Source organism: Pleurodeles waltl, chromosome 12 (genome assembly GCF_031143425.1).
Source record: "Pleurodeles waltl isolate 20211129_DDA chromosome 12, aPleWal1.hap1.20221129, whole genome shotgun sequence".
Taxonomy (NCBI): Eukaryota; Metazoa; Chordata; class Amphibia; order Caudata; family Salamandridae; genus Pleurodeles; species Pleurodeles waltl.
In genome coordinates, this window is record NC_090451.1 from 203,310,826 (window position 1) to 203,337,731 (window position 26,906).

Sequence of the window (26,906 nt, forward strand, 5' to 3'; positions counted from 1 at the left end):
CTCGTCAACACATGCATCACCTTCAAACTCGTGACCCACACATACAAGGCCCTCCACAACGTCGGACCTGCCGACCTCCACAACCGCCACTCCTTCTACACCCCCCCAAGGCAACTCCACTCAGCACACCTTTCCCTCACTACCATCCCCAGAATCCAGAAGAACACAGCTGTAGGAGGATCCTTCTCCTACTTCGCCGCACAGACCTGGAACACCATGCCGCTCCACTTCAGCCAGTCCCCATCACTGGCTCAGTTCAAGAAGGACCTCAAAACTTGGCTCTTCGACTGAATTGCGTCCCCCAGCTAGCATCTTGAGACCCCATGGGTGATAAATGTTGAATGAGGACACTGTGGAGTTCAGGGCTTTACCTCTGCTTCAACATGTCCAGGACAATTGGGCTATGATCTTGAGGTTTCAAGCTCAGTCCTGGATCACAGTGAGAACAAATCTGAAGCTTTTTGTGCTCTTAGCCTCCTGCATCCTCCTCATCAGCTATCCCAGGTGGCAATTTCGTGCTCTGCAATGAAATCTAAAGTTCCAGTGGACCCAGCACCAAGTAAATCCGGTCGATGCCATCCACTTCTGGTAGGAGACAGCTCACGATTTGCAGTGGTGGCTGCTCATAAAGCACCTGGTTCAACAGCAAGTCACTCTCTCTTCCCCACCCTGAGCTGACAGTGGTAATTGATGCATCCTTGCTGGTCTGATGAGGTAATCTGGAGAAGATGGCGATGAAGGGACTTTAGTCACCTGCAGAGGGCTGACTCCACATCAGTTTACTGGAGCTGCAGGTCATTTGTCCAGCTCTTAAGACTGTACCCCCATCCATCAAAGGGAGGTTTGTGCAGGTTCTCACAAACAATACCACTGCCATGTGGTACTGCAACAAGCAGGACAGAGTAGGGTCCTGTGTCAGGAGGCTCCGTGCCTCTGGAAGTGGTTACAACACCAAAGCATTACCCTGATCATGAACAGTCTGTCAAGGTTCCTAAATGCTAGAGGGGGTTAGATGAGCAGATCACTAGTGGTGTCTACATCCGGAGAAGCACACAGCATCTTCCAATAGTTACGAGAACCCTGGCTGAATCTTTATGCTATTGTAAAGATCACATAGTGTTTAGAGTTGCGCGCCCTTGAGTTTCCACAAGAACACTTGTTAGGAGTTTCATTCCTGCTGGAATGGAACATGGAACTCATGAACAATCAGGGCCAAGTGGCCAGGAGAGTATGGTAGAACTTCTGAGCATGAGCATACGTCATCTAATCAGGTTTCCCTTTTTTAGGAGGACTTCCTGTCTCAACAGGTCAGGGTCCTCCATCCAAATCTATGCAATCTACACCTAAATGCATAGAGATTGAGCGTTGGCAACTGACTTTGTATAATTTGGTACCTGAAGTGGTAGATGATATCCTTGCTTCTAGATGCCCTTCCATAAACTCCATTTATGCCGGCTGTTAGGAAAAATGTATGGCCTGGTGTGGCATCTGCATGACTAACTCTTTACAAGCAAAACTGTTGAGACATCCTTTTGTTTGTTTATCTTTGGCCCAGCAAGGTCAAGAAGTGGTCACTATTAAAGGTAATTTCTTGGCCTTTCTTTTTTTTCCTGGACCAATCATCCTTGTTTAAACAACCTTCTGTGATGAGATTTATAAAATATTTGGCAAACATTGGCAACATTTTTCCTCCCAAACCATTGTGATGCCAAAGTGGGACAATAACTTGGTCTTGACATTTCTTATGTGTATGACCTGTGAGCTGATGCATTGCGGTTCGCCACGTCTACAGACTTTAAAGGTCATCTTCCTCATTGCGATTACACCAGCTCGGCACATAAGTGAACTTTGTGCATTCAACCCTGGACAGGCTAGTGTGGACGACTCTAGCAGCATTGCTGCCAAAAGTCCTGACTCCTTTCATGTTGAGGGTTAATCTTTTATATTGATCATAAAAAGCACCATCGAGCAGACGATCAACTGTTTATGGGGTTCTCTGGAGCAGGAGCAAAAAAAAAAAAAAAATTATAATAATAATAAAAAGGAGGAAAGTTGTGCAGAAGATGCCCTTGTGGAACCAGACAATCCTCTGCGTTATGATCTGCTATGTGGTGACCAAGAAGCAGCCCCTGGAAGAACCAAGGACTCAATCCAGCTGGAAAAAGGCTGCTACCACTGTGTTGGCATGCAAAGTGCCTGACCTAGACATCTGCTAGGCTGCAACATGGGCGTCTGTGCCACTTTGGCAGGAATGGCATTGTGGATGCGCAGTCATGTAAGATGTTTTGGTGCCAGCCCGCTCCACAGACCCGCAACAGGGTACTGCTTTGGTATCTATTCTAAGGTGAGAAGTTTGCTGTTAGATAAAGATTATTCACCAGAAACAGCGTTATGGAAGGTAACTAACTTGTTCATTTTTGCTCAATGCTGTGACGTGCAGCTTTTGCTTTTCAATGCACCCAAATACCATCAAGGAGTGAGAGGCCAAGTTATTTTTCGCAGGACCCAGAGGGATATGCTGAAGCATTCCCCTTCCCCTCCAGGTAAGTCTCTTGACAGGCAACAATCTCCAAAAATACCCACAAAAACACAAGACTGTCAAAAGGAGGACAAATCCTCCTATATCCTTGCCATTTTTAACAAAGGAGACAGAGAAGTGGAGCACCTGGGAGAAAGAGCATAGGACTTTATTCCCTTTACTTCTTGGTACTTAAGAAGCATGTGGGCCTAGGATTGATCCTTTCCCCTTCATCTCTTGAGCCTGTTCATTCCACAGCATAAGATCAAGATGCTGTCCCTCAATGCAGGGGGCTGGCTGCAGTTCTTTTGACCACCACAATTTACTTTCATTTGCTAATCCGCCCTTGCCAAAGATGTTACGCAAGATTCATGGTGACGTTCTAAATCTATCAGTTAGCAGTCTTGCTGTCCATATTGACAACCACTCCACACCTGTTAGCATTTTTGCAAAGAAGCGTTGGTCATCAGTTGAATAACATGTTGACTCTCCTCAGGGCATTCCCATTTGAGGTGATGCACATTTGCCTGGTTTGACTCTGAAGACTGTACTGTTAGTGGTGATAACTTCAGATCACAGGGCCGGAGAACGTCAGGCCATCTCGTTTCATCCACTGTTCATGATTTTCTACCACAATAAAAGTTGGTTGTTCATCCCTACAAATCCTTCCTACCAAAAGAGGCATCTGTATTTCATATAGACTAGTCTATTACTATCTCCATCCTTCTCCCCTGCCCTTTCTCATCCAACCAGTTTAGACTGTGCTGTGTCTGATTGCATTGATTCTGCCTTACACAACAATGGATGATGAGCTCTTTGTGGTTTGGTCACAGCTAAATAGGACAAGGCAGTAACCAACCATACCAGTTCTCCTTTGGCCATACTTCTATCAAGATCTGCTACACCTTATTCAGGAGAGGCCCTCCAGAGGGCATTTGTGACCGCTCCATAAAGACATTGGCCATTTTCACAGCTGTCAGAGATGTTGCAGTGGTTGACATCTGCTGGGTGGTCATGTGATCATCTTTGCATATTTTACCAATCATTACTGCTTCACAGCTCAAGCACAGTGATGTAGTGCATGGTTTTCTTTGTTAACCAGCACTACTCCCAGGGAGGTACTGCAAGCGTTTATTGGCCTTCCCTGCCTGTTAAGGGTCAGTGTTCTCAAGCAGTCAAGATTCTCAACAAACTTCATGGAAACAAGAGGATCTAACAACCTCTCCTTTTCTTCTCTTGTTTACTTTTATTAATCATCTGAAGTGACAATGATGAATCTGGCCTTCACATGAGCAATATCCTTGACTTTGTACTGGGCATGTATTTTTATCACTAACGATGACAAATACTGGTTTTTCAGCTTCATGTGTGTCGGTGCTGGCCCCTTTCTCATCCTCACAATTTGTCTGAGATCATTGGCTATAGTGCTAAACATCCTCAGTGGCCATAAGTGGATATATTCAGACATCATAGGACAGTGTCATACTTGACAGAACATATCTCAAGGTCGAAGCCATTAGTTAGGCTGTAGGATTTCTTTAAGCCAATTATGTTAACTAAGAGGGGTGAGACCCTCTTTACTTCATATAAAAGATGGTCAGCTTTACTACATTGCTGTTGATTTGTCCACGTTTAAACTTCTTGTGTTGATGCCAGTGATGAAGACCTGGAATTAATTCTGAACTTTTTGATTTCAGTATCCTCATCTTTGCAGGAAACTGGCAGTGGCTGAGTTCATAATATGCTTTTAATCTTGTCCACTAGCCTTGGCAGAGATACAAACTTCAGTTTCCACAAAAAAACACAAAGAAAATCTTGTTGCCACTTTCCTTGTGTACCATCTGCTGACCATGCTCTTGAAAACATTTCTGAGGCCAGTTACTGTAAAACAATTTGAGGCACTGGATACCCCATACATTTTGGATTACAGGTAAAATATCAACTGAAGTGATCCATTAACTATTTTATATGGATCCTTTGCTTGTTTTTAAATAAGCCAAAATGACAAACACATACATGTAGTATTATTTAAGAAGTGGAATCAGACTTCCCATATTTCCAAGGTGTTTCCATCATCTGAAAATCTTGAAGGTGTCCCTCCCTTTTCTTACATTGGAGTCACACTTCCTGGGTAGTCAGGCAATTGGGGATTCTTGTTTAGAGTATGGCAGTGCTGTATGCTTTGATCTCCCTGGCTATCTACCCCATTATGTACAGCTAGTTCATTCTTCAGTTAGACATTTGGTTCTTGGCCTGTCTCACATAAAGCACATCTCACATCACCTTATTCAACTCTACTGGATCCTTACTAAAATGTTGTCAAGTTTAAAAGCCTATGCAGCTGCTACAAGGCACTCAATTATCAAGCTCCTACATTTATTCTTACCACCCCCAAGGGAAGCTTCAGTCTGTTTCAGCATTTCTATTGTATATTCTGCAAGTCAGGAGAGCTTGCCAAGAGAGTGGATCATTTTCTTATTTGGCTGACCTCCCTCTCACTTTGCACTCCACCTCTAACCATCTGAGTTTCAAAACTTTAAAAAGGTGTCTGTTCACAAACGAATTGGTAATTCTGCTCTGCGTATGTACACATATCAACGCTAGAACATCTTAACAGGTAAACGTGTGCTTATAATCCAATAATAAAATAGAAAGTATGACGGTGGTGCCAAATCCAAGAGTCTAGAGATCCAGTCATTGTCATCACACGGAGAGTAAGTAAGGTAAATACTGTAGGAAGGGCATGAACGTCAACTCACCAAAGTGCTTGGGGTAGTGGTAGTGACATCACATGCCCTTTGACCTTCAATTTCACACTCGCACATATTCTTACACATACACACATTTACGCTTACACACACACACACACACACACACACACTCTCTCTCACTTAAACACACGCACCTGCAAGCACGCACACACCATAAATTTAAAAGCACCTTTTTTCTTCCCTCAGCTTCCAGGGAAGGCTATATTCCAGCTAATTATACTCCATTTCTATTACTCTAACAGTGAATAATGAAATATTATCCACTGTTAGTGTAATAAAAACGATGAGAGAAAACAGAATGGAGCCCAACTGATTTCCACTGTGTTTCTGGCACTGATTTTACAACCTCTATGGGCCAGGAGTCGCAAATGCGATCTCTGGCGACCCCTAAATGATGTCCATGAGGAAGGGTGGGGAAGGAAAAATTACAGTGAGAAACAAGAGGGTGGGAAAGGACTTGAAGGTCAAGGCACACAAGAAGAAAAGGAAGAACAGTGAAGATATGGAAGTCCTGAAAGAAAAGGATGGAAGAGATCAGCGGAAATAAGAAGAGGGATACACCATGAAGCAAGCAAAGAAATACACGGAGAAGACGGTAGAGTGATAAAGTAAGGAGGGTGAGAGAAAAGGACAAAGTAAAATGACAAGAATAAGAAAGGTGCAAATTAATACGGAGGGCGGTCCCCTGGTACCATGTTCCCCCTATTCAAAGCAAGACTTAACAAGTTATACAGACCCTCTGATAAGTCAATATCAGACAAGATTGACATACACAGGGGTTGAGATTACTTACAGGCTGCCGTTCAAAGTGTTCAGTGAGAGCTTCATATTCTTGGGCTGTAAACGGCTGTATGGACTGCTGCTGAGCACTCATGGTAAACAGAGGCTGTGTGTCAGGAAAAGAGTGACAGTATGAAGACTAGCTAACAAGAATTCATCCTAATAATAATCTAGAACTTTGCTGAGCATTTTGGCTTACCTCATAGCCCCCCAGTTTGAGCGTAACCGTGACATCAATAGGGTGGTTCACAACTCCCACCACAGAGCGCACAAGGGACATGAAGAGCAGTGGGAACCAAATGATACAAATGAGGAAGAGGATGATGAGGCCACCCATTCCATACTTGACGATCTTCTTCTTCTTTTGTCCTTTAGGTTGAGGATACTTCTAAAGAGGGAGAGAAAACACTACTACCTTCAGACACCACAATGCGAACACGAATGCCCTCTAGTTACAGAATATTGTTACATACTTCCTCATGTCACATGGTTATGTATGTCCTCCCTACTTCACAGAATCTTTAACACAATAAGATATACCCTCCTTTCAGTCACAATGTTTAGGAATAATCTCCCTCAGTCACGTAATGATTAGGATCATCTTCAGACGATCACATAATTAGATACATCTCCCTCAGTCATAGAATGTTTCTTTTAATGTTTTATTTATTGAATGTTCAGATAATGACAGCAAGTCTTATAAACCCCATAAATGTGCTGATGCGACACCCACAGAAAACATGGTATAGAAGCTTAGCATGATCTGTGCATACCAGAGCAGGCAGTTGAACATTTGATTACATCAACTGTAGTAAATAACAGTATTTGCATCAACATTACTCCAACAGTTCCATTTTGGGACCATCATTCCCCCAACCTATCTGCACAAGCCTCAGGACAGCATGCCTCTCTACCGTGCTGATGCAGAAGGAGTTCCTCCTAAGAGTGTAGTATCACTTAAATTTTGCAGTGGGGACCAAATCCTGGGTTGATTTGCCAAAGGCAATGTTGAGTAATAATGGTCCAGTTGTTTGAAGCAGTAAATCAAGCCCAGGAACCAATACTTAACCATCTGTGAACAATTCTTTCCCCATACACACACAACCCTTCTCTTCACAAGCAAGAGTGCAAACACCCTTGGGGAGGGTGAATGTGGACCACAGCAGTGCCAGCAATGGCTACGGTTGCAGTTCCACCTAGAGCATTAGCAATAGGTGATTAAATATTTCCAACCAATAGGCGTATATCAAGGGGCAAAACCAGGCAAAGTGTAAAAATTGGGATCATGGCACATCAGACAGGCTGAGTCATCCACCAGGCCTCTCCTCATAAGGACCACTGTGGTACGGGGTATAGTAAATTTGGTACAAGAATTTAAAATGGAGCAATCTCAATCTATTATTAATAGAAATCACCCGTTTGTTTGCAGCAGTATAATCAGACCTTGTTTGATAAGGACTTGGATGTCCAATTTCCACTTTGCTTTAGCACAGAGAACCAGACGAGGGGCGTCTGTTTGTACTGGACTGAAGAGTTTGATAATTATCTGTTTATTTGTGGTAAGGAGAAGTGATAGTGTTGTACATGAATTAGGTTCTTGTGGAATGGAAGGGAAGGCTGCCTGACATACTGCCCACAGTCTGTACTTACTTACTTATTCAGCGTTGTGTAGGCATGTCTAGCTTTGAGGGAGTTATGGAATGAAGCTTGACTCCCAGAAAAAAAGTCGACTAGTGTTAGCCCTCAGCAGGCAAGTCTATTGTGGATTGCACTGTTCTTAGTGAGTGAGTATAGTGGGTAGTGCAATGTAGATTGTCAAGGGAATACCGCATAGGACAAGCAGTATTCTAAGTTTATCTCACGCAGCTTGTGTACAGGCTGAGTGAATCTCAGAGCTGATGTATGATAGACTTAGCAGATGTATCCCTCTCACTAGCGATATGGGCCATAAAAAGACCTGGATGAAGCCAATAGAATGAAAACTGACTGAGCGCAGGGACAGTATAGCTCGAATTTTGGCACCACAAAGCCCCCACATCCCCGGTCAAAGGGCAGCATCAACACTTCCCACTTAAGCAGGGGGCAGCCCTCACCTAAGCCAATCCATTCATGCACAAGCATAGTTGTTTGAAGAATTGTTGGTTTAATAGGATTAGAATGTTGAGAAATAGATAGAGCAGCAGGGGAAAAGTAACCACTTTAAAGTACCTTGAAAGTGACTGCCTGACAGGCCGTGCCCACCATTGCTATATTTTATCTTTGATTTTCGATATAGCAGTGCCATAGTTATCAGATATATTTAAGTTTTTATCGTAGCTAAGCCAAACACCTAAAAATTTGTCAGAGAACGCGCACACAATGGGAGTGGGAATCCTAGAGGGCAGGTATGCGTGCTACGGGTAAGCAGGAATATTATTGATGTGTTTGAATTTATTGGGAACTCACAAATGACTGGGGCGAGACTGCGGTTTGGGTCACAAAGGTATATCGTAATGTCTGAGTATAGTATATTCTTAGGTGGTGTCTCTCTTAATTGAAATGGGGACGGAGAGGAGCCCATTCAGATGAATAATGGCCATAGGCTCTACATACAGAAATTTAATCCAGTTCAAAGTTGGGTGGGATACCGATTTTGGCCAGGGTACCAGAAAGATATTTTCATTCCAATGAGTCAAAGGTCTTGGTGGCATCCAAGAAGACCACCACTGCTTGAACATTGGGATCTGCTTGATCCGGGCATTCCATGTTGGGTAGTATTAACAGTAGCCTGTTAAATACGTTGGTGAGTATTTTAGCATCTGTTTTTATGAAGAAGAGGGGTCTATATGATTTGTATGAGGGAGAAGGTGTGCCCAGAAATAATGGCTTTGATATCCTCCAGGGTCAAGAGGGCATAGAGGAACTGGCATGCCGCCAGAACAACGTTGTTCTGTTTAGGAAGGCAGTGAATGCTTTGGGCAACCACAATTCCCAGGATGTATATAGGCCAGTCTAGAATGTACTGAAGTCTGTTAATATCTGCTCTGCTTCATACAGCAAGTCAACTTATCACTCTGGATTTAGGTTATGTGGTGGAACAATCTAGGGGTCTGCAAGAGTGCTGCTAGTGCCCTACCCATTGTCTCTTACCCTTACCATAAATATGGCTTTGGTATGGCAACCCATGTGCTTGCTTTCCCTACGGCTGTGAAATCAGCTTCAGTTTGATGTCATCCAGACTACTTTGATAGCTGGTGACTGTATAATCTGTCTCCAGTGTGCGTATTTCCTACTCTAGCCTATGCAAGTGCTAATGAAGCATTTTCCTAACACTATGCTGTTTGGAGATACAGATACCAAGAATGACAGCCTTGAAAGGTTCCCATCTCATACCCACACTACTGACTGAATGCTCATTTGCTGCAAAGTAATTAACAATCTCAGTTCTCATCTTCTCCCTAAAAAGCTCATCTTGCAACGCCAAAGGAGACAAACGTCAGGAGAATTCTCTATGTTGAGGACGTCGGAAAGTAGCCTCTTTTTGGCATGGTAACCCCCACTTTTTGCCTGTTGTCAGTGTGGTTTGACTGTGTTCACTGGGATCCTGCTAACCAGGACCCCAGTGACTGTGCTCTCTCCCTCTAAATTTGGTTGTCCTTGACTTAGTACACCCCACAATTGGCATACTGTTGGCCAGTGCTTTAAATGGGCCGGTACTGTCCGGTACTGAGTACCGGCACTTTTTTATTTTGAGAGGGAGAGTACCGGCACATCTCAAGAAAAACGTAATACTTTTAATTGGAGAGTACCGGCACTTCTCGGAAACAAGCAGGTACCCTGTCACAGAGTACCTGCACTTTAATTTTTCCATTTCAAGCACTGCTGTTGCCTCCATGAAAGTCCCTAGTACATGGTACCAAGGTACCCAGGGCATTGGGGCACCAAAGGTTTCCCATGGGCTGCAGCATGTATTATGCCACCCATGGGAGCCCATGCAGAATGTGTCTGCAGGCCTGCCATTGCAGCCTGCATGAAAAGGTGCATGCACCCTTTCACTACCGGTCACTGCACCAGGTCACTGTAAGTCACCCCTGTGGCAGGCCCTCCTAGCCCAGAGGGCAGGGTGCATGTACTTGTGTGTGAGGGCACCGCTGTATGAGCAGAGGTGCCACTACGAACTCCAGCTCCATTTTCCTGGACTTCGTAAGTGCGAGGAAGCCATTTTACCCGTGTACTGGACACAGCTGTGTCCAGCTACATAATGGTAACTCCGAGCCTGGGCATATTTGGTATGAAACACGTAGAAATCATAACCCACTACTTTTGCCAGAATTGGTTGTATGATTCCATGCACTCTGGGGGCTCCTTAGAGGACCCCAGCTTTGCTCCTACCAGTTTGCAGGGTTACCCAGGCAGCTTGTGCTCCTGCCATCCTACAGACAGGTTTCTGCCCTCCTGCTGCTTGAGCAGCTCAAGCCCAGGAAAGCAGAAGAAAGGATTTCCTTTGGGAATTGGCGGCAACACCCTCTCCCTTTGGAAATAGGTGTTACATGGCTTGGGAGGGGTAGCCTTCCCAAGCCACCAGTATGCTTTGACGGGCACATTTGGTGCCAAGTTTGCATAAACCGGTTTGTACCAGTCCAGGTACTCCCAGTCCCTGCTCTGGCATGAAACTGGACAATGGAAAAGGGAGTGACCACTCCCCTGTCCATCACCACCCCAGGGGTGGTGCCCAGAGCTCTTCCAGGTGGCCACTCAATTCTGCCATTTTGAATCCAAGGTGGGCAGAGGGCCCTGGGGGCATCTGAGTGGCCAGATCAGGCAGGTGACATCACAGCCCCCTCCTGATAGGTGGTCACCCTGCTAGGTGACCAGTCCCCCTGCCGTGGCTATTTAAGGTCTCCCACTTGGGTAGGTCCTCAGACTCTATGTGCAAGATTCCAGCAGGACTCCTCTGCATCTTTTACTTCAACTTCTGGGGACTGCAACTGGACCCTCCAGGAACCAAAAATCTGCAACTCCAGCGATGACTCTGCTTTGCCACATTGTTTCTCTGGCTCCTTCCAGCAACTGCAACATTTCCCTGGCTGTACATCCTCTGAGGACAATAAGTCTTCAGCCTGCACAAGAAGTAAGAAGGAATCTCCCTTGGAGTGAAGGAGTCACTCCCCTGCATCCACAAGCACCAACTGCTGCTTGGATCCTCTCTCCTTCAGAACTGCTTTGATCCTGCATCACAGGTGGTGGTTTGGAGTGGTCACCTTGGTCCTCTCTACCAGCTGTCCAACTTGGGAGACAGTAAGCCCTTGCCTCTCCCTAAAGAACAGTACCCCTATGCACCGCAACTCTTGCAGCTACCAAGGCTTGTTGGCTCTTCTTCCAAAGGATCTTCAGGCTCCATGTAGCCCCGAAACTACAGCACTCTTCCCTGCAAAGCACAGTCTCATGCCTGCTACTCCAGCGACATGGGACTCCTCTCCAGGTGTTCCGAGTGGGCATCAGTACAACTCCTGTGCCTGCTACCTGTGAGTTGCCAGTAGGGGCTGCATCCTCAACTTCAGGCTCTCCTCACTGCTGAGGGTCACCTGGGACTTCCCTCCTTTGATTGAGTCCCCTAGGATCTTCCTAGTCACCAGCAGCTCTGCAATTCTTCATCTGCGACTCTTGCCTTTGCCAAGGCTTGTTGGTGGTTTTTCCACACCACTGACTGACTGCAACTCTTCTTCAGACGTGGGACATAGACTGCATCACTTCTGGAACTCTTCGCCTGCTCCTGTGCCACTTAGCCGACTCCTGTTTTTCACCGTCGACCTGGTCCTGCTGGGTAGCGGCTCCTGCCCCAACTGGACACTCCAACTGGAACTGGACTTGGTTCCCTTCATTTGCAGGTCCTCTTCTGTTAGGATCCATCTTCTGTTTCTCCCAGTCTTGCTTGGGTCTTGCACAGTCCTTTTCCACAGTTCACCTGCGGGTTTGAGGAAAAACAGGTACTTACCTCTTCTCTTTAAGTCACTGGGGGTCACTTTGGTACTTCCCTTTTGGAGTTCCTAGTTCTGCCAGCTCCCCTCTACAGATTCCACGTCCTTGGGTGGGGACATGCCTTTCGCATTCCATTTACTTAGTATATGGTTTGGTCACCCCGAGGGTCCCCATTACTTTGTTATTTCACTGTTTTCTGTTGCTTTCTATGCCCATTCCTGATGGCTAATGTGTATACAATGGAAAATGTCACTTACCCAGTGTACATCCGTTCGTGGCATTAGTCGCTGCAGATTCACATGCTGTGCATAGTCCGCCGTCTGGTGTTGGGTCGGAGTGTTACAAGTTGTTTTTCTTCGAAGAAGTCTTTTCGAGTCACGAGACCGAGGGACTCCTCCTACTTTGGTTCCATTGCGCATGGGCGTCGACTCCATGTTAGATTGTTTTCCCCGCAGAGGGTGAGGTAGGAGTTGTGTATGTTAGTAATAGTGCCCATGCAATGGAATGAATAAGTATGTACAAAATGAAGGTTAAAGTAATATATTTACAAATGTTGAAGATTACTTCCAAACGGCTACAGGCTCCCGGGGAGGCGGGTGGGCGCATGTGAATCTGCAGCGACTAATGCCACGAACAGATGTACACTGGGTAAGTGACATTTTCCGTTCGGTGGCATGTGTAGCTGCAGATACACATGCTGTGCATAGACTAGTAAGCAGTTATCTCCCCAAAAGCGGTGGTTCAGCCTGTAGGAGTGGAAGTAGTTTGAAATAAAGTTCTTAGTACAGCTTGACCTACTGTGGCTTGTTGTGCAGAGAACACGTCTACACAGTAGTGCTTAGTAAATGTGTGAGGCGTAGACCATGTTGCTGCCTTACATATTTCGTTCATTGGAATATTTCCTAGAAAGGCCATGGTAGCACCTTTCTTTCTGGTTGAGTGTGCCTTTGGTGTAATAGGCAGCTGTCTCTTTGCTTTAAGATAGCAGGTTTGGATGCACCTAACTATCCATCTAGCTATACCTTGTTTTGATATTGGATTTCCTGTATGAGGTTTTTGAAATGCAATAAATAGTTGTTTTGTTTTCCTAATTAGTTTTGTTCTGTCAATGTAGTACATTAGTGCTCTTTTGATGTCTAATGTATGTAGTGCTCTTTCAGCTATTGAGTCTGGCTGTGGAAAGAACACTGGCAATTCTACTGTTTGATTGAAGTGGAACGGTGAGATGACCTTTGGTAAGAATTTTGGGTTGGTTCTTAGAACTACTTTATTTTTGTGTATTTGAATAAATGGTTCTTGTATAGTAAATGCCTGAATTTCACTTACTCTTCTTAGAGATGTAATGACAATGAGAAATGCAACTTTCCACGTTAGATATTGCATTTCGCAAGAATGCATGGGTTCGAAAGGTGGACCCATGAGTCTTATTAAGACAATATTGAGGTTCCATGAAGGAACAGGTGGTGTTCTTGGTGGTATAATTCTTTTTAGGCCTTCCATAAATGCTTTAATGACAGGTATTTTAAATAGGGAAGTTGAATGAGTAATTTGCAGGTATGCAGATATTGCTGCGAGATGTATCTTTATGGAAGAGAAAGCTAGATTTGACTTTTGCAAATGTAGTAAATACCCTACAACATCTTTTGGAGATGCATGCAATGGTTGAACTTGATTATTATGGCAGTAGCAAACAAATCTTTTCCATTTACTTGCATAGCAGTGTCTAGTGGATGGCCTTCTAGCTTGTCTTATGACCTCCATACATTCCTGTGTGAGGTTTAAGTGTCCAAATTCTAGGATTTCAGGAGCCAAATTGCTAGATTCAGCGATGCTGGGTTTGGGTGCCTGATTTGTTGCTTGTGTTGTGTTAACAGATCTGGCCTGTTGGGTAGTTTGACATGAGGTACTACTGACAGGCCTAGTAGTGTTGTATACCAAGGTTGTCTTGCCCATGTTGGTGCTATTAGAATGAGTTTGAGTTTGTTTTGACTCAATCTGTTTACTAGATATGGAAGGAGAGGGAGAGGGGGAAAAGCGTATGCAAATATCCCTGACCAATTCATCCATAGAGCATTGCCTTGAGATTGCCGGTGTGGGTACCTGGATGCGAAGTTTTGGCATTTTGCGTTTTCTTTTGTTGCAAATAGATCTATTTGAGGTGTTCTCCAAATTTGGAAGTAAGTGTTCAGGATTTGGGGGTGAATTTCCCATTCGTGGACCTGTTGGTGATCCCGAGAGAGATTGTCTGCTAGCTGGTTCTGGATCCCTGGAATAAACTGTGCTATTAGGCGAATGTGGTTGTGAATTGCCCAATGCCATATTTTTTGTGTGAGGAGACACAACTGTGTCAAGTGTGTTCCCCCCTGTTTGTTTAAATAATACATTGTCGTCATGTTGTCTGTTTTGACAAGAATGTATTTGTGGGTTATTATTGGTTGGAATGCTTTCAACGCTAGAAATACTGCTAACAATTCTAGGTGATTTATATGAAACTTTCTTTGATGTACGTCCCATTGTCCTTGGATGCTGTGTTGATTGAGGTGTGCTCCCCACCCTGTCATGGAAGCATCTGTTGTTATCACGTATTGTGGCACTGGGTCTTGGAAAGGCCGCCCTTTGTTTAAATTTGTACTGTTCCACCATAGAAGCGAGATGTATGTTTGGCGGTCTATCAACACCAGATCTAGAAGGTGACCCTGTGCATGTGACCATTGTGATGCTAGGCACTGTTGTAAGGGCTGCATGTGCAATCTTGCGTTTGGGACAATGGCTATGCATGAGGACATCATGCCTAGGAGTTTTAAGACCATCTTTGCGTGTATCTTTTGTGTTGGATACATAGCTTGTATCAGCTTGTGAAAATTTTGAACCCTTTGTGGACTTGGAGTGGCTATCCCTTTTGTTGTGTTGATTGTCGCTCCTAAGTATTGCTGTGTTTGACACGGCAAAAGGTGTGACTTTGCATAGTTGATGGAGAAACCCAGTTTGTAAAGGGTTTGTATAACATAATCTGTGTGGTGTAAACACTTTGTTAGCGAGTTGGTTTTGATTAACCAATCGTCTAGGTACGGGAACACGTGTATTTGCTGCCTCCTGATATGTGCAGCTACTACTGCTAGACATTTTGTAAAGACTCTTGGTGCTGTCGTTATTCCGAATAGCAACACTTTGAATTGGTAATGTATTCCTTCGAATACGAACCTTAGGTATTTCCTGTGCGAGGGATGTGTCGGTATATGGAAATACGAGTCTTTTAGATCTAACGTTGTCATGTAGTCTTGCTGTTTCAGTAGTGGTATTACGTCTTGTAACATGACCATGTGAAAGTGGTCTGATTTGATGTAGGTGTTTAGTGTTCTGAGATCCAATATTGGTCTCAGACTTTTGTCCTTTTTCAGTATTAGAAAGTACAGTGAGTAAACTCCTGTGTTCTTTTGTGTTTTTGGTACTAATTCTATTGCGTCTTTTTGCAGTAATGCTTGAACTTCTAGTCCTAGAAGGTCTATATGCTGTTTGGACATCTTGTGTGTTTTCGGTGGGACGTTTGGAGGGAGTTGGAGAAATTCTATGCAATAACCATGTTGGATAATTGCTAAGACCCAAGTGTCTGTTGTTATCTCCTCCCAAGATTTGTAGAACTGGCTTGGTCTTCCCCCCACTGGTGTTGTGTGAAGGGGTTGAGTGACTTGTGAGTCACTGCTTGTTTTGAGGGGTTTTGGGCCCTTGAAATTTTCCCCGGTTTCTTGGGAATTGGCCCCCTTTGTATTGGCCCCGAAAGCCTCCCCTTTGATACTGTCCCTGGTAGGTAGACGGTGTTGTTTGTGAGGTGCTGGCTTGTGTGGCTTGACCTCGAAACCCTCCTCTGAAAGTAGTTTTGCGAAATGTGCCAAATGTGCCTCTGCCCTGCGGGGAATAGAGTGCGCCCATGGCTTTAGCTGTGTCAGTGTCTTTCTTTAATTTTTCAATTGCAGTGTCCACTTCTGGTCCAAACAATTGTTGTTCATTGAACGGCATATTGAGCACTGCCTGTTGTATCTCAGGTTTGAAGCCGGATGTGCGCAGCCATGCGTGCCTCCTTATCGTTACAGCAGTATTTATAGTTCTTGCAGCTGTATCTGCTGCATCCATAGAAGAACGGATTTGGTTGTTGGATATGTTTTGTCCCTCTTCAACCACTTGTTTTGCCCGTTTTTGGAATTCTTTGGGGAGGTGCTCGATGAGATGCTGCATCTCGTCCCAATGGGCTCTGTCATATCGCGCTAGGAGTGCCTGCGAGTTGGCGATGCGCCACTGATTTGCAGCTTGTACTGCAACCCTTTTCCCAGCTGCATCAAACTTTCGGCTCTCCTTGTCAGGAGGTGGTGCGTCGCCTGATGTGTGCGAGTTGGCTCTTTTACGAGCTGCTCCTACGACAACTGAATCTGGTGTCAGTTGTGATGTAATAAAAGCAGGGTCTGTGGGTGGTGCCTTGTATTTCTTCTCCACCCTTGGGGTTATTGCTCTGCTTTTAACTGGCTCCTTAAAGATTTGTTTAGCGTGCCTTAGCATTCCCGGGAGCATAGGAACGCTTTGATAATTGCTATGGGTGGAGGACAGGGTGTTAAAAAGGAAGTCATCCTCGATAGGCTCTGAATGTAGCGATACGTTATGAAACTCTGCTGCCCTAGCTACCACCTGAGCATACGCTGTACTGTCCTCAGGTGGTGAGGGCTTAGTGGGGTACGACTCAGGGCTATTGTCCGATACTGGGGCGTCATAGAGATCCCATGCGTCCTGGTCATCTTGGCTCATGGTGGTATGAGCTGGTGATTGTGACGGAGTCTGTGCCGGTGATATATGAGTTGCCGGTGGTGGAGAGGGTGGTGGAGTTACCTTCTTCACCACTTTTGCTTGTGGTGTTTTTTCTTGTTGTTGGAAATCTAGTTTCCTTTTTCTTCTGATTGGGGGAAGGGTGCTGATCTTCCCTGTACCACTTTGTATAAAGATCCGCTTTTGCGTGTGATCTACAGCTGTTGTTTGTAATTCCTCCTCAAATCTGTGTTTTTGAAGTTGGGAGGACAGTGATTGTTCCTCTGAGTAGGAACTGGCTTTCGGTTCGGTTGCTGGGCGTTTTGGCACCGAAACCGTGTCTTTTGTTGTTTTCGGCTCCGAAGAGATTTTCCTCTTTTTCGGTGTCGTACCTTCTTGGCGTCGACCATCTTCGGTGCCGCTATCTCTGTGCCGAGCAGCTTCGGTGCCGCTGTCTCTGTGTCGACCCTTTTCTGCGGCAGTTTCTCGGTCCCGAGATTGCTGCGTGCCTGTGTCTCGACCTGAGTCGGACGATCTCGGCACCAGCTCACCCTTTTTCGGTGCCGATGGACGGTCACCTACTTTATGGGTTGAGCCATGGCCTGTCGGCAGAGGCGTCCCCTGGGCTTTGTCTGTTTTTCTGTGTGATGCTTGTTTCGACGTCTTACTCACGGTTTCTTCGACGTCGAATTCTTCGGAATCCGATTCGTGGATGGAGAATGTTTCTTCTTCTCCCTCTTCCTCGAACCGTTGTTGTCCTGTCGGCGTGGACGCCATCTGCAACCTTCTGGCTCTTCGGTCTCGGAGCGTTTTTCTCGACCGAAACGCTCGACAGGCCTCACACGTTTCTTCTTTGTGCTCGGGTGACAGGCACAAGTTACAGACCAAATGTTGGTCTGTATAGGGATATTTACTGTGGCATTTAGGACAGAATCGGAACTGGGTCCGTTCCATCAGTCTCGATGTTGCATGCGGTCGGGCCGACCAGGCCCGACGGGGGATCGAAATTACCCCGAAGGGCTACCGGAGCTCTTCAAGATTCGGTGTCGATTCTAATCTAACCCGATACCGAACGAAACAATACCGACGAATTTTCCGTTGATTCTGACTAACTTTCCGACCCGAAACACGGAGCGAAAAGGAACACGTCCGAACCCGATGGCGGAAAAAAAACAATCTAACATGGAGTCGACGCCCATGCGCAATGGAACCAAAGTAGGAGGAGTCCCTCGGTCTCGTGACTCGAGAAGACTTCTTCGAAGAAAAACAACTTGTAACACTACGACCCAACACCAGACGGCGGACTATGCACAGAGTATTGCGTATACAGTATTTTAGTATTTGTGTTATCATAATAAAGTACTTTTATTTTTGTACCACTGTGTAGTTCTTTGATGTGTGTAAGTGCTGTGTGACTACAGTGGTATTGTATAAGCTTTGCATGTCTCCTAGATAAGTCTTGGCTGCTCATCCACAGCTACCTTTAGAGAGCCCTGGCTTCTTAGACTCCGCCTACACCTCATTTACAGGGGCTACCTTGACCTGTAAAAGGTGATAACACCATAGGTGCTCACCACACACCAGGCCAGCTTCCAACAGGGGAAAAGGTAATTGTAGCACAAGGTGCCTGCGGTGTGTTCAGAGAAGGTGTGCAGGAAGGCATTTCACTGTTTAGGTCCAGAGCACACATCTGGAGTGCTGAGCCAGAAATCCAGTCTAAACCAAGAGCCATAAACGACAATCTGTGCATGCCTTCCTCTATGGGTAGGGTTTCGCCTCCTCCAGACTTCTACTAAGTTATGATCACTCATTAGGGAATGTAAAACCACGTTGGTGGACGGGTGTTAGCCCGGTAATGTGATCAGTCCAGGCAAGGGTCAGGAACTAGATTGAAGTCCCACCCCCATAGGAGGGAGTTTGGTGTTAATTGCAGACAATGGTTCCACACTTGTACAAACTCAGGTTCAACCGTACTTGGGCCATAAACATTTACCAAGGTCATGTACTTACCATGGACAATGGAGTATCAGCCGCTAATGTGGTTTACTTCATGCAATAGCTGAAACGGGGTACCTGTTTAACGAGGACAGCCATTCCCCTGGCATAGGAGAACTATAGGGCAAGGGCACGGTACTCACTCCACTTCGCCACAAAGATGGTGGTCTGAAGATTAGTGAACTGGGTCTCCTGAAGAAAAACTACTTCGATGTGTTGGCTATCCAGATAGGACAATATCTGGTGAACCTTGCAGGTTTTTTTTTGCACTTTTTTATATTCCGCAAACTCCAGCCAAAGGTATTGGACTGCTCTACATGAGCACCAGTTATATTACACAAGGACAAATTAATTTCTGTTTTTAGGCATGGGGAGATCAAGTGATTTGCTCACAATCACAAGCTGTTTAGCTGACGCAGAGACTAACCTTGTTCCCTAGTTCCAAATTCAGCAGCTCTCGTTGTTATGCCACATCCATGTTTAGGCCCATAATATTCCATGTGAGAAACTGCAAGGTGGATGAAGTTTTGGACATCTTGGGTACGAGTAAGCAGTTAGCTTAATCCTTGATTGACTGCCTAGTTAATGTAGAGGCTGTGTGTGATATGAACACACATTATTAATGCACAAAATGCCATTCACTGTGGGGGTCGATGTGAGGTGTATAACACTGAAATAAGGAGCCACCCTTCAACCACGGTGACTACCCCAACTTGTCATTGGAAAAAAAAAAAAAAAACTCACCCCTCTCACCCACCAAAACAACTAGAACAAACACTTAAACAGGGCACTACCAAGGCAAAACTATAAGGGCCTGAGGACCAACAGCTGCAACAGGGGGGTGCCTGCCAGGGTCGAAAAGAGTTATTAGGCCAATAGAGCATACTGAGTGTCGATGGGCTGCCAAGGTGAGAATAGCAGCTGCCACAAGCACAATATGACGACATATCCAATTACGAACCACCGCTATCTAGGCTGCCTTGCATAAATTAGGGAAAAAATATTAGTGGGAGGGTCCGAACTATGGTAAGTATCGCCACTGGGATGAGTGGAGTTCAGCCAAGTACAGCACCCCCAAATACTGACACCTGTACATAGTAAGCAGTAAGGGGTCTCATACAGGACTCATGGCACTGCTGTGACGTACCAGTAGTACATACACAGAGTAATGGGAGGCTGTAGCCCTTTAAGTGACAGTATAATTGTAGAAGAACAAGGAGATGCTTCGGGAAATCAGACTGTGCAGTGAAAGGAGGCAGCTTCAGGTCAACCGTAACCCAGGCCGTCAATCGCTGCCACTCAAGTTAGGATCCGTTACATGGTATGAATCAGGGAGGTACCCCTTTCAGCTGATAAGATCTGTTTTATAAATGGGTGAGCACTTTGCGGAATGGAAAAGATGAGAGGTTTATTTCAATAGGTTACACTCGGCTGCGATGGATACAACATGATGTATGGGATGTCTGCTTTCTGCAGATTCTGCTTTAAGGGGCGGTATTACCGGCGGGCCTTCTGCATGGCTGCTGTAAAATCAGGATACATCAACAGGCAGTACCTATCATGTGCCAGTGATTGCTTCTCTCGTGTCAGTCGCAGCATTTCATGGATCCTGAAACTGTCAAGTTTCACAGGGCATCAATGATATCATTAACATGTCATGAGTGATGTAATCTGTGAGGTCATAAGTAGTGCATGGCGGGGGCGCAGTTTATAGTTATTTCAGTAACCTAGGCCTCACATTATTACACAACTGGAACGTCACATTAACCTTTTTTTGGCAGTAAATTTCTGTTTTTTTAATGTAAAGTAAGATCTTATGACCATATTAAACCCCAGGTCATGCGCACAAAACCTTGCAGTCAGCCAACGGCCCACAGACCTGTACCCCCACATTATTTTAAAATAAATAAATAAAATTCAGGTCCCATAGGGGTATACAGGGCCCACATTGGCTCTTGTAGTACCATGGCAACATTACATTAAAAAAATAAAATAAATTGTTCGGGGGTGTTGGGGAGTTGGGCGGTCCTTATGGGAACCACACACCTACTCCCCAACAAGGGTTTGGGTGGTCAGGGTAGCCCTACCCTACCTCCTTAGGTAGACTGTCAAAGTATATCCTCCTATGTCAATCAAGGTTTCTTCAAGTAGCCTTACTGTCCCTGTACATCGGTTTATCCCCATTCATCTCAAATTCTCCAAGTATATCCTCCATCTATCACAGAATAACTACGTGCAATGTATCATTAACGAATGTTCAAGTAGATCCTCTCTCCTATACAAAATGCCCAAATGTATGTACTATTTTTGTCACAAAATATCCTTGTTTACCCTTCCTCAATAAAGGACTGTCCACCCTTATGATGTGTGCAACAAGATAGTTATGAATACCCTACATCTGGCACAGTAGAGTAATTAGACATACTCCTCGTCAAATAATGTCTTATATATCCTTTGTACAGTGTCTCTAACGAGGTTTACCTTACCTTTACACTGTCATTCTCACAAACTATATACATGCAACACATTTTTAAAGCGAAAAAATATGATTTTGCAAGGAATAACCAGCAACACACCAATTCACATTTTAGTTGCTAGTTACAAGGACCAACGGGGTCCAAGCTGGGTGGATATTACACAACAAACTGAAAATCTGTTTATAGGACAAGGAATCAATCTTAATTTTATAATTTTGTGAAAAGGAAGTGTATTCGTAACATGCAATTGTAGTAAGTGCTTAATTTCTAAGTACTGTTATTAGTTATGGTATGGAACCATAACAAATGAAAGAGGGACATTGAAATGCCGATTTTCTAAATCAGAAAGATGCTTGTTTTAGAAATGACATGCCTCGCTGTGTAGTTTGTGAGATACACAGAGCTATATGAAGAATTTGTAATGAAACAGATTTGCACGTGTGCTCCTGTTTGTGTATTCCTTAGTGCCTGTGTCTCTTTTTATGTGCATGTATATTGCGTGTAACGTGTCTTTATTCGTCTGTGTGCATCATTACTTGTCTGAACGTATGTATATATTTGTGTACATAAAGGTTGGTTTTAATGCATGTGCGACTGAGTGCGCACGTGACTGTGTTGGCGTGTGCTTGCACGTGTGCCTCTATTGCATTTGCAAGTAGTGCACGTCACCCTTGAGTAATTCAAGAGTAACGGTGCACACTAAAAACTAACCACTGCTGCAAAAGCGTAAGCTTTTACCACATTACCCTTCAGATTTTCTTGCAGATGAACCCAAAAACCTTCTGTATTGTTTTTTACGTCCTGTCACCAATCACTGACACCCTCGACAGATCAGGTGACACAAGACCTTCGAGTCAGAGGTCAACCACCACCTTCAGAATCTCAGCAAGATGGTTAGGCTACTGAAGGAGCAAAAACTGTGAAGAGTGACAGTTGAAAAAAAAAAACAGTGAAAAAGAAAGACATATCTGGAGCCTTTCTGCATTAGTCGACAGAACATGCGTAGTATGTATCACAGACTGAAATGGAGTCATATTGTGTTCTGCCTTACAAAATGCCTCCTAGAACACAGTGTCTACTATCGGATACTGCTCTGCCTGCCGGCAAATTGAGATGTTACCTTCTCAGTTTCACGACTGCACTTGATAATGAAAATATTGGCATAGATGTCTTCCACACACATCCAGTTGGAGAGGGACAAAGTGGTATCTGTCCAAACCCAGTCCATCACGGCCCGAAGCTCCACCAGGAATGGTACTAGGCGGAAGCTGCAGGAAGGAAAGCAAAGATTATTCATCTTAAAGCATCTATACATGTATTCAGATCTTCTCTGTCATTATTTAGCTTTCTAGTTCTTGAATATTCCTAGTTCCTTGGACATCTCTGCTTCCTTGCCTCTCTACTTGCTTGTCAGCATTCCCTCTAGTTCAGTCTTAGTTAAATGTCGGTTAATTGTCCAAGCAGGGCAGAGTGCTTGGATGAGCATGAGAGGATTGCTTAACAACACGTCTTATGAGCAGCAGTCAGTGCTGGAACCTTCTGATATGTATCGCATACAATACATGGACATCAGCAGGCTATCAGTCATGGGAAAAGTAAAAATGCCCACTGAGCAATAAGGTGCACTTATTACCTAAAGCCTTAAACCTATTGTGCATGGAACAACAGGTGGAAACTCTGCCTACGTACCCCTGGAAGAGAAACAAGTTGAGATGGTTGTACTTCTTGGTGAGAAAGTTTCCCAGAATGCGTGTTGGGTAACCACAACGGATCTGGTAGGCCGAGAGAGTAAAGTAGATACATTTCACAAAGTACCACAGCTGGGCCACTGTATTCAGGCTGAACTTCCTGTCAAAGTCAAAGAGAAGCAAAAGTCATCAGGAACACACCAAACTAACTTTTTAAACAAAGACAGACTGGCTTTCAGTAAAATCTGAAGATGCACCAGCAGGTTAGTGCCTCTGAAAGTTTAGAGTCAGTTACATAGCTGATTCTCTAGAATTTCTCTATGAGAAAATCTGTTTCATGAAAGACCTGTTCGTAGCAGGAAACACTGGCAGTAGGCGACCAAAAACAATACTTAACATCATCAAAATGACTGTGTTTATCTGTGGTCAACAGGAAGCAGATGCAACATGAAATCCTAAGACTGAGGGACCGAACCTCAGAACTGGACATTAAGGTCCTCTGAACTGCCAGGAATGGCGATAGCACTGCAAATCTTGACATTACGTGTTAGAGGTTTAGCGATACCACTGTCAATACTGAGATTTAGGCTGTGAGCTTCCCAATAGTAAAACTAATGTTTGAAGTACCTGTGTTGTTTCAAGTATTGGGGTGATGCTGGAAGGCCTGAAAATGAGTCCCAAGCATTAAATTAGTGCAACAAAACATGAGACAGAATACATCAAACTTCATTTGTTTGCATCAAACAGCACATATCTCGGGGCTGGGATGAGATCAGTGGCGTTAACAGGCATACTGCCTTAAAACCAGCCACCCATGCTAAATTAAATGAGTGATTACCATATTTAGAATTAGCAAATAATGTATGTATTTTGGGATACAGGTTGATTAATGTGAAAATCAAAGCATCTCATGTGTAAAGGAGTGTTGCGGTTTCAAAGCCTCTGATTCGCAAAAACACAGGGCTTGCAATCACAAAAATGTTATAAAGCCTGGAGGAAAGTAGCCTCTCTCTAGCTTGGTTACCCCCCACTTTTGACCTGTTTGTCAGTGTGTTTGATTGTGTTCACTGGGATCCTGCTAACTAGGGCCCCAGTGACTGTGCTCTCTCCTCTAAATTTGGGTGCTGGTAACTTTTTATCCTCACAATTGGCATACTGATCCCCCCTTGTAAGTCACTAGTATATGGTACCTAGGTACCCAGGGCACTGGGGTTCCAGGGGATCCCTATAGGCTGCAGCAGATATTCTGCCACCCATAGGGAGCCCATGCAAAGGGCTCTGCATACCTGCCACTACAGCCTGTGTGAAACGGGTGCATGCACCGTTTTCACTACAGGTCACTAGACCAGGTCACTGTAAGTCACCCCTATGGTAGGCCCTCTCAGCCCAGAGGGCAGGGTGCAGGTACTTGTGTGTAAGGGCAACCCTGGACTAGCAGAGGTGCCGCCACAAACTCCAGATCCATTTTCCTGGACTTCGTGAGTGCGGGGACGCCATTGTACGTGTGTACTGGACCTGTGTCCAGCTACATAATGGTAACTCCGAACCTAGGCATGTTTGGTATCAAACATGTCGGAATCATACCCCAATACTGTTGCAAGTATTGGAAGTATGATTCCATGCACTATAGGGGCTCCTTGGAGGACCCCCAGCATTGCTACCAGCAGTCTTACAGGGTTTTTGGGTAGCCCAGCTGCTGCCACCCCTCAGACAGGTTTCTGCCCTCTTGCTGCTTGATCTGATCAAGTCCAGGAAGGCAGAACAAAGGATTTCCTTTGGGAGAGGGAGGTAAAACATTCTCCCTTTGAAAATAGGTGTGACTGGCTTGGGAGGGGTAGCCTCCCCAAACCACTGGTTTGCTTTGAAGGGCACATTTTGGTGCCCTCCATGCATAAACCAGTGCACGCTGATTCAGGGACCCCCAGTCCTGGCTCTGGCGTGAAACTGGACAACGTAAAGGGGAGTGACTACTCCTCCGTCCATCACCACGCAGGGGGTGGTGTCCAGAGCTCCTCCAGAGGGTCCCTGGGTTCTGCCATCTTGTTTCCAAGGTTTGCAGGGAACTCTGGGAGCATCTGCGTGGCCAGGCCAGGCAGGTGACGTCAGAACTCCCTCCTGATAGGTGCTTACCTGGTTAGGTGACCAATCCCCCTTTCAGGGCTATTTAGGGTCTCTCTCTTGGGTGGATCCTCAGATTCGGCTTGCAAGATTCCAGCAGGACCCCTCTGCAACCTCTGCGTTGACTTCTGGCCATTGGAACCGTGACTGGACCCTCCAGGAACTGACAAACGCTGCTACAATGAAGAAGACTCTTCTGCAACTTTGTTTCCATGTCTCCTGCCAGCTTTGCAACCTTTATCCAGCTGTGCATCCTCAGAAGACTGCAACTCTTCTGCCTGCACAAGAAGAAATCTCACTTGGAGTGAAGGAGTCACTCCCCTGCAACCACAGGGACCTACAACAAGTGAAGACCGGCTGCGTGGATCCCCTCTCCTGCTGAGCTGCATGGATCCTGCATCACGGGTGGTGGTCCAGAGTAGTCCTCTTGGTCCTCTCTGCCAGCTGTCCAACTTTGGTGGAGGTAAGCCTTTGCCTTCCCATGCAGGACAGTACCCACATGCACCGCATCTCTTGCAGCTGCCAAGGCTTGTTTGCATCTCCTCCAAAGGATCTTCAGGCGACGTGTAGCACCAGCCCACAGCACACAGCCTCCTGCGCGGTTCTCCTGCGGCATGGGATCCTCTTTTGTAGTGCTGTGTGTGCTTCTTCTGCGACTCCTGTGTCCCCGTCCTGTGGGATTCCTGTGGGTGCTGCCTCTGCGACGCTGATGGTCCCCTGTGTCTCTCCCTCCTGGGTTGAGTCCTCCTGGGCCTAGCTAGTCCCAGGCAGCACCTCTTTTCCACTAACCGGGAGTTTGCCTTTGCCAAGGCTTGTTGGTGGAATTCCTGCACCAGACACCCGTCTGCAATCCTTCCAGCGTGGGGCTTTATCTGCATCCATTAGTAACTTTTCTCCGGCTGCAGTGCCGTCCTGTTCTTCATCACCATCGACCAACTCCTGCATCCACAGCCAGGAGGGTAGTAGCCTCTAATCCTCCTGGACTTCACTGTGACTCTTGGACTTGGTCCCCTCTCTCCACAGGTCTTCTTTCTCCAGGAATCCACTGCTGATTTTCTTGCAGTCTTCTCTGGGTGTCTTCTTTTTCTTCTATTCCTCTATTTGGGTGGTTTGGGGGAAAATCCAGTGTTTTTCTGCTGCATTCCTGGTCGCTGGGGGGCACTGTGTTACTTTACCCCTGTGGTTTTCTAGTACTCCCATCTCCCTTCTACACATTTTACTTACCTAGGCGGTAATGCGCACTCCATTTTCGTAGTACATGGTTTGTGCTACCCCCAGGTTCACTATTGGTTATTGCTATTTGCACTGTTTTCTAACCTTTGCTATGCCTGTTTCTGATTGCTAGTGTATATATTTCTGTTTCTGATTGCTAGTGTATATATTTAGTGTATTACTTACCCTCGAAGGGTGGGTTACCGGTCTAGCATTTTGTGGTGATTTGTCCCAAAAATAGAGTACCTGTATTTTTGTACAACTGAGTGTTTTCTTTCATGTGCATAAGTGCTGTGTGACTACAGTGGTATTGCATGAGCTTTGCATGTCTCCTTGATAAGCTTTGGCTGCTCATCCACAGCTACCTTTAGAGAGTCTGGCTTCTAGACTCTGCCTACACTTCACTAAGAGGGGATACCTGGACCTGATATAAGCTGTAAGTACCACAGGTAACCACCACACACCAGGACAGCTTCCTAAAAAGCCCTTTTATGAGTTAGTCTTTTTTTCCGTGAAGGAGGCATCCACATTCTATCTAGAAGTCACAATTAAATGTTTGAGCGGTTTCTGATCACAATTGCGTTGCTAACCCTGAGTTGGG

General features: G+C 45.3%; 1 protein-coding gene across 4 annotated transcripts in view; it reads right to left on the bottom strand.

The window, feature by feature from the left end:
- The window catches only part of PIEZO1 (piezo type mechanosensitive ion channel component 1 (Er blood group)), a 742,509-nt gene that overhangs the window by 23,407 nt on the left and 692,196 nt on the right, over positions 1-26,906 (bottom strand). For all 4 annotated transcript variants that reach the window (XM_069215849.1, XM_069215848.1, XM_069215845.1 and 1 more), the window contains 4 exons: positions 22,977-23,135; positions 22,408-22,555; positions 6,269-6,457; positions 6,083-6,175 (listed from right to left, as the gene is read on the bottom strand). In XM_069215849.1, coding sequence (XP_069071950.1) covers positions 6,083-6,175; positions 6,269-6,457; positions 22,408-22,555; positions 22,977-23,135 — 589 coding nt within the window. The remainder of the gene's footprint in view (positions 1-6,082; positions 6,176-6,268; positions 6,458-22,407; positions 22,556-22,976; positions 23,136-26,906) is intronic.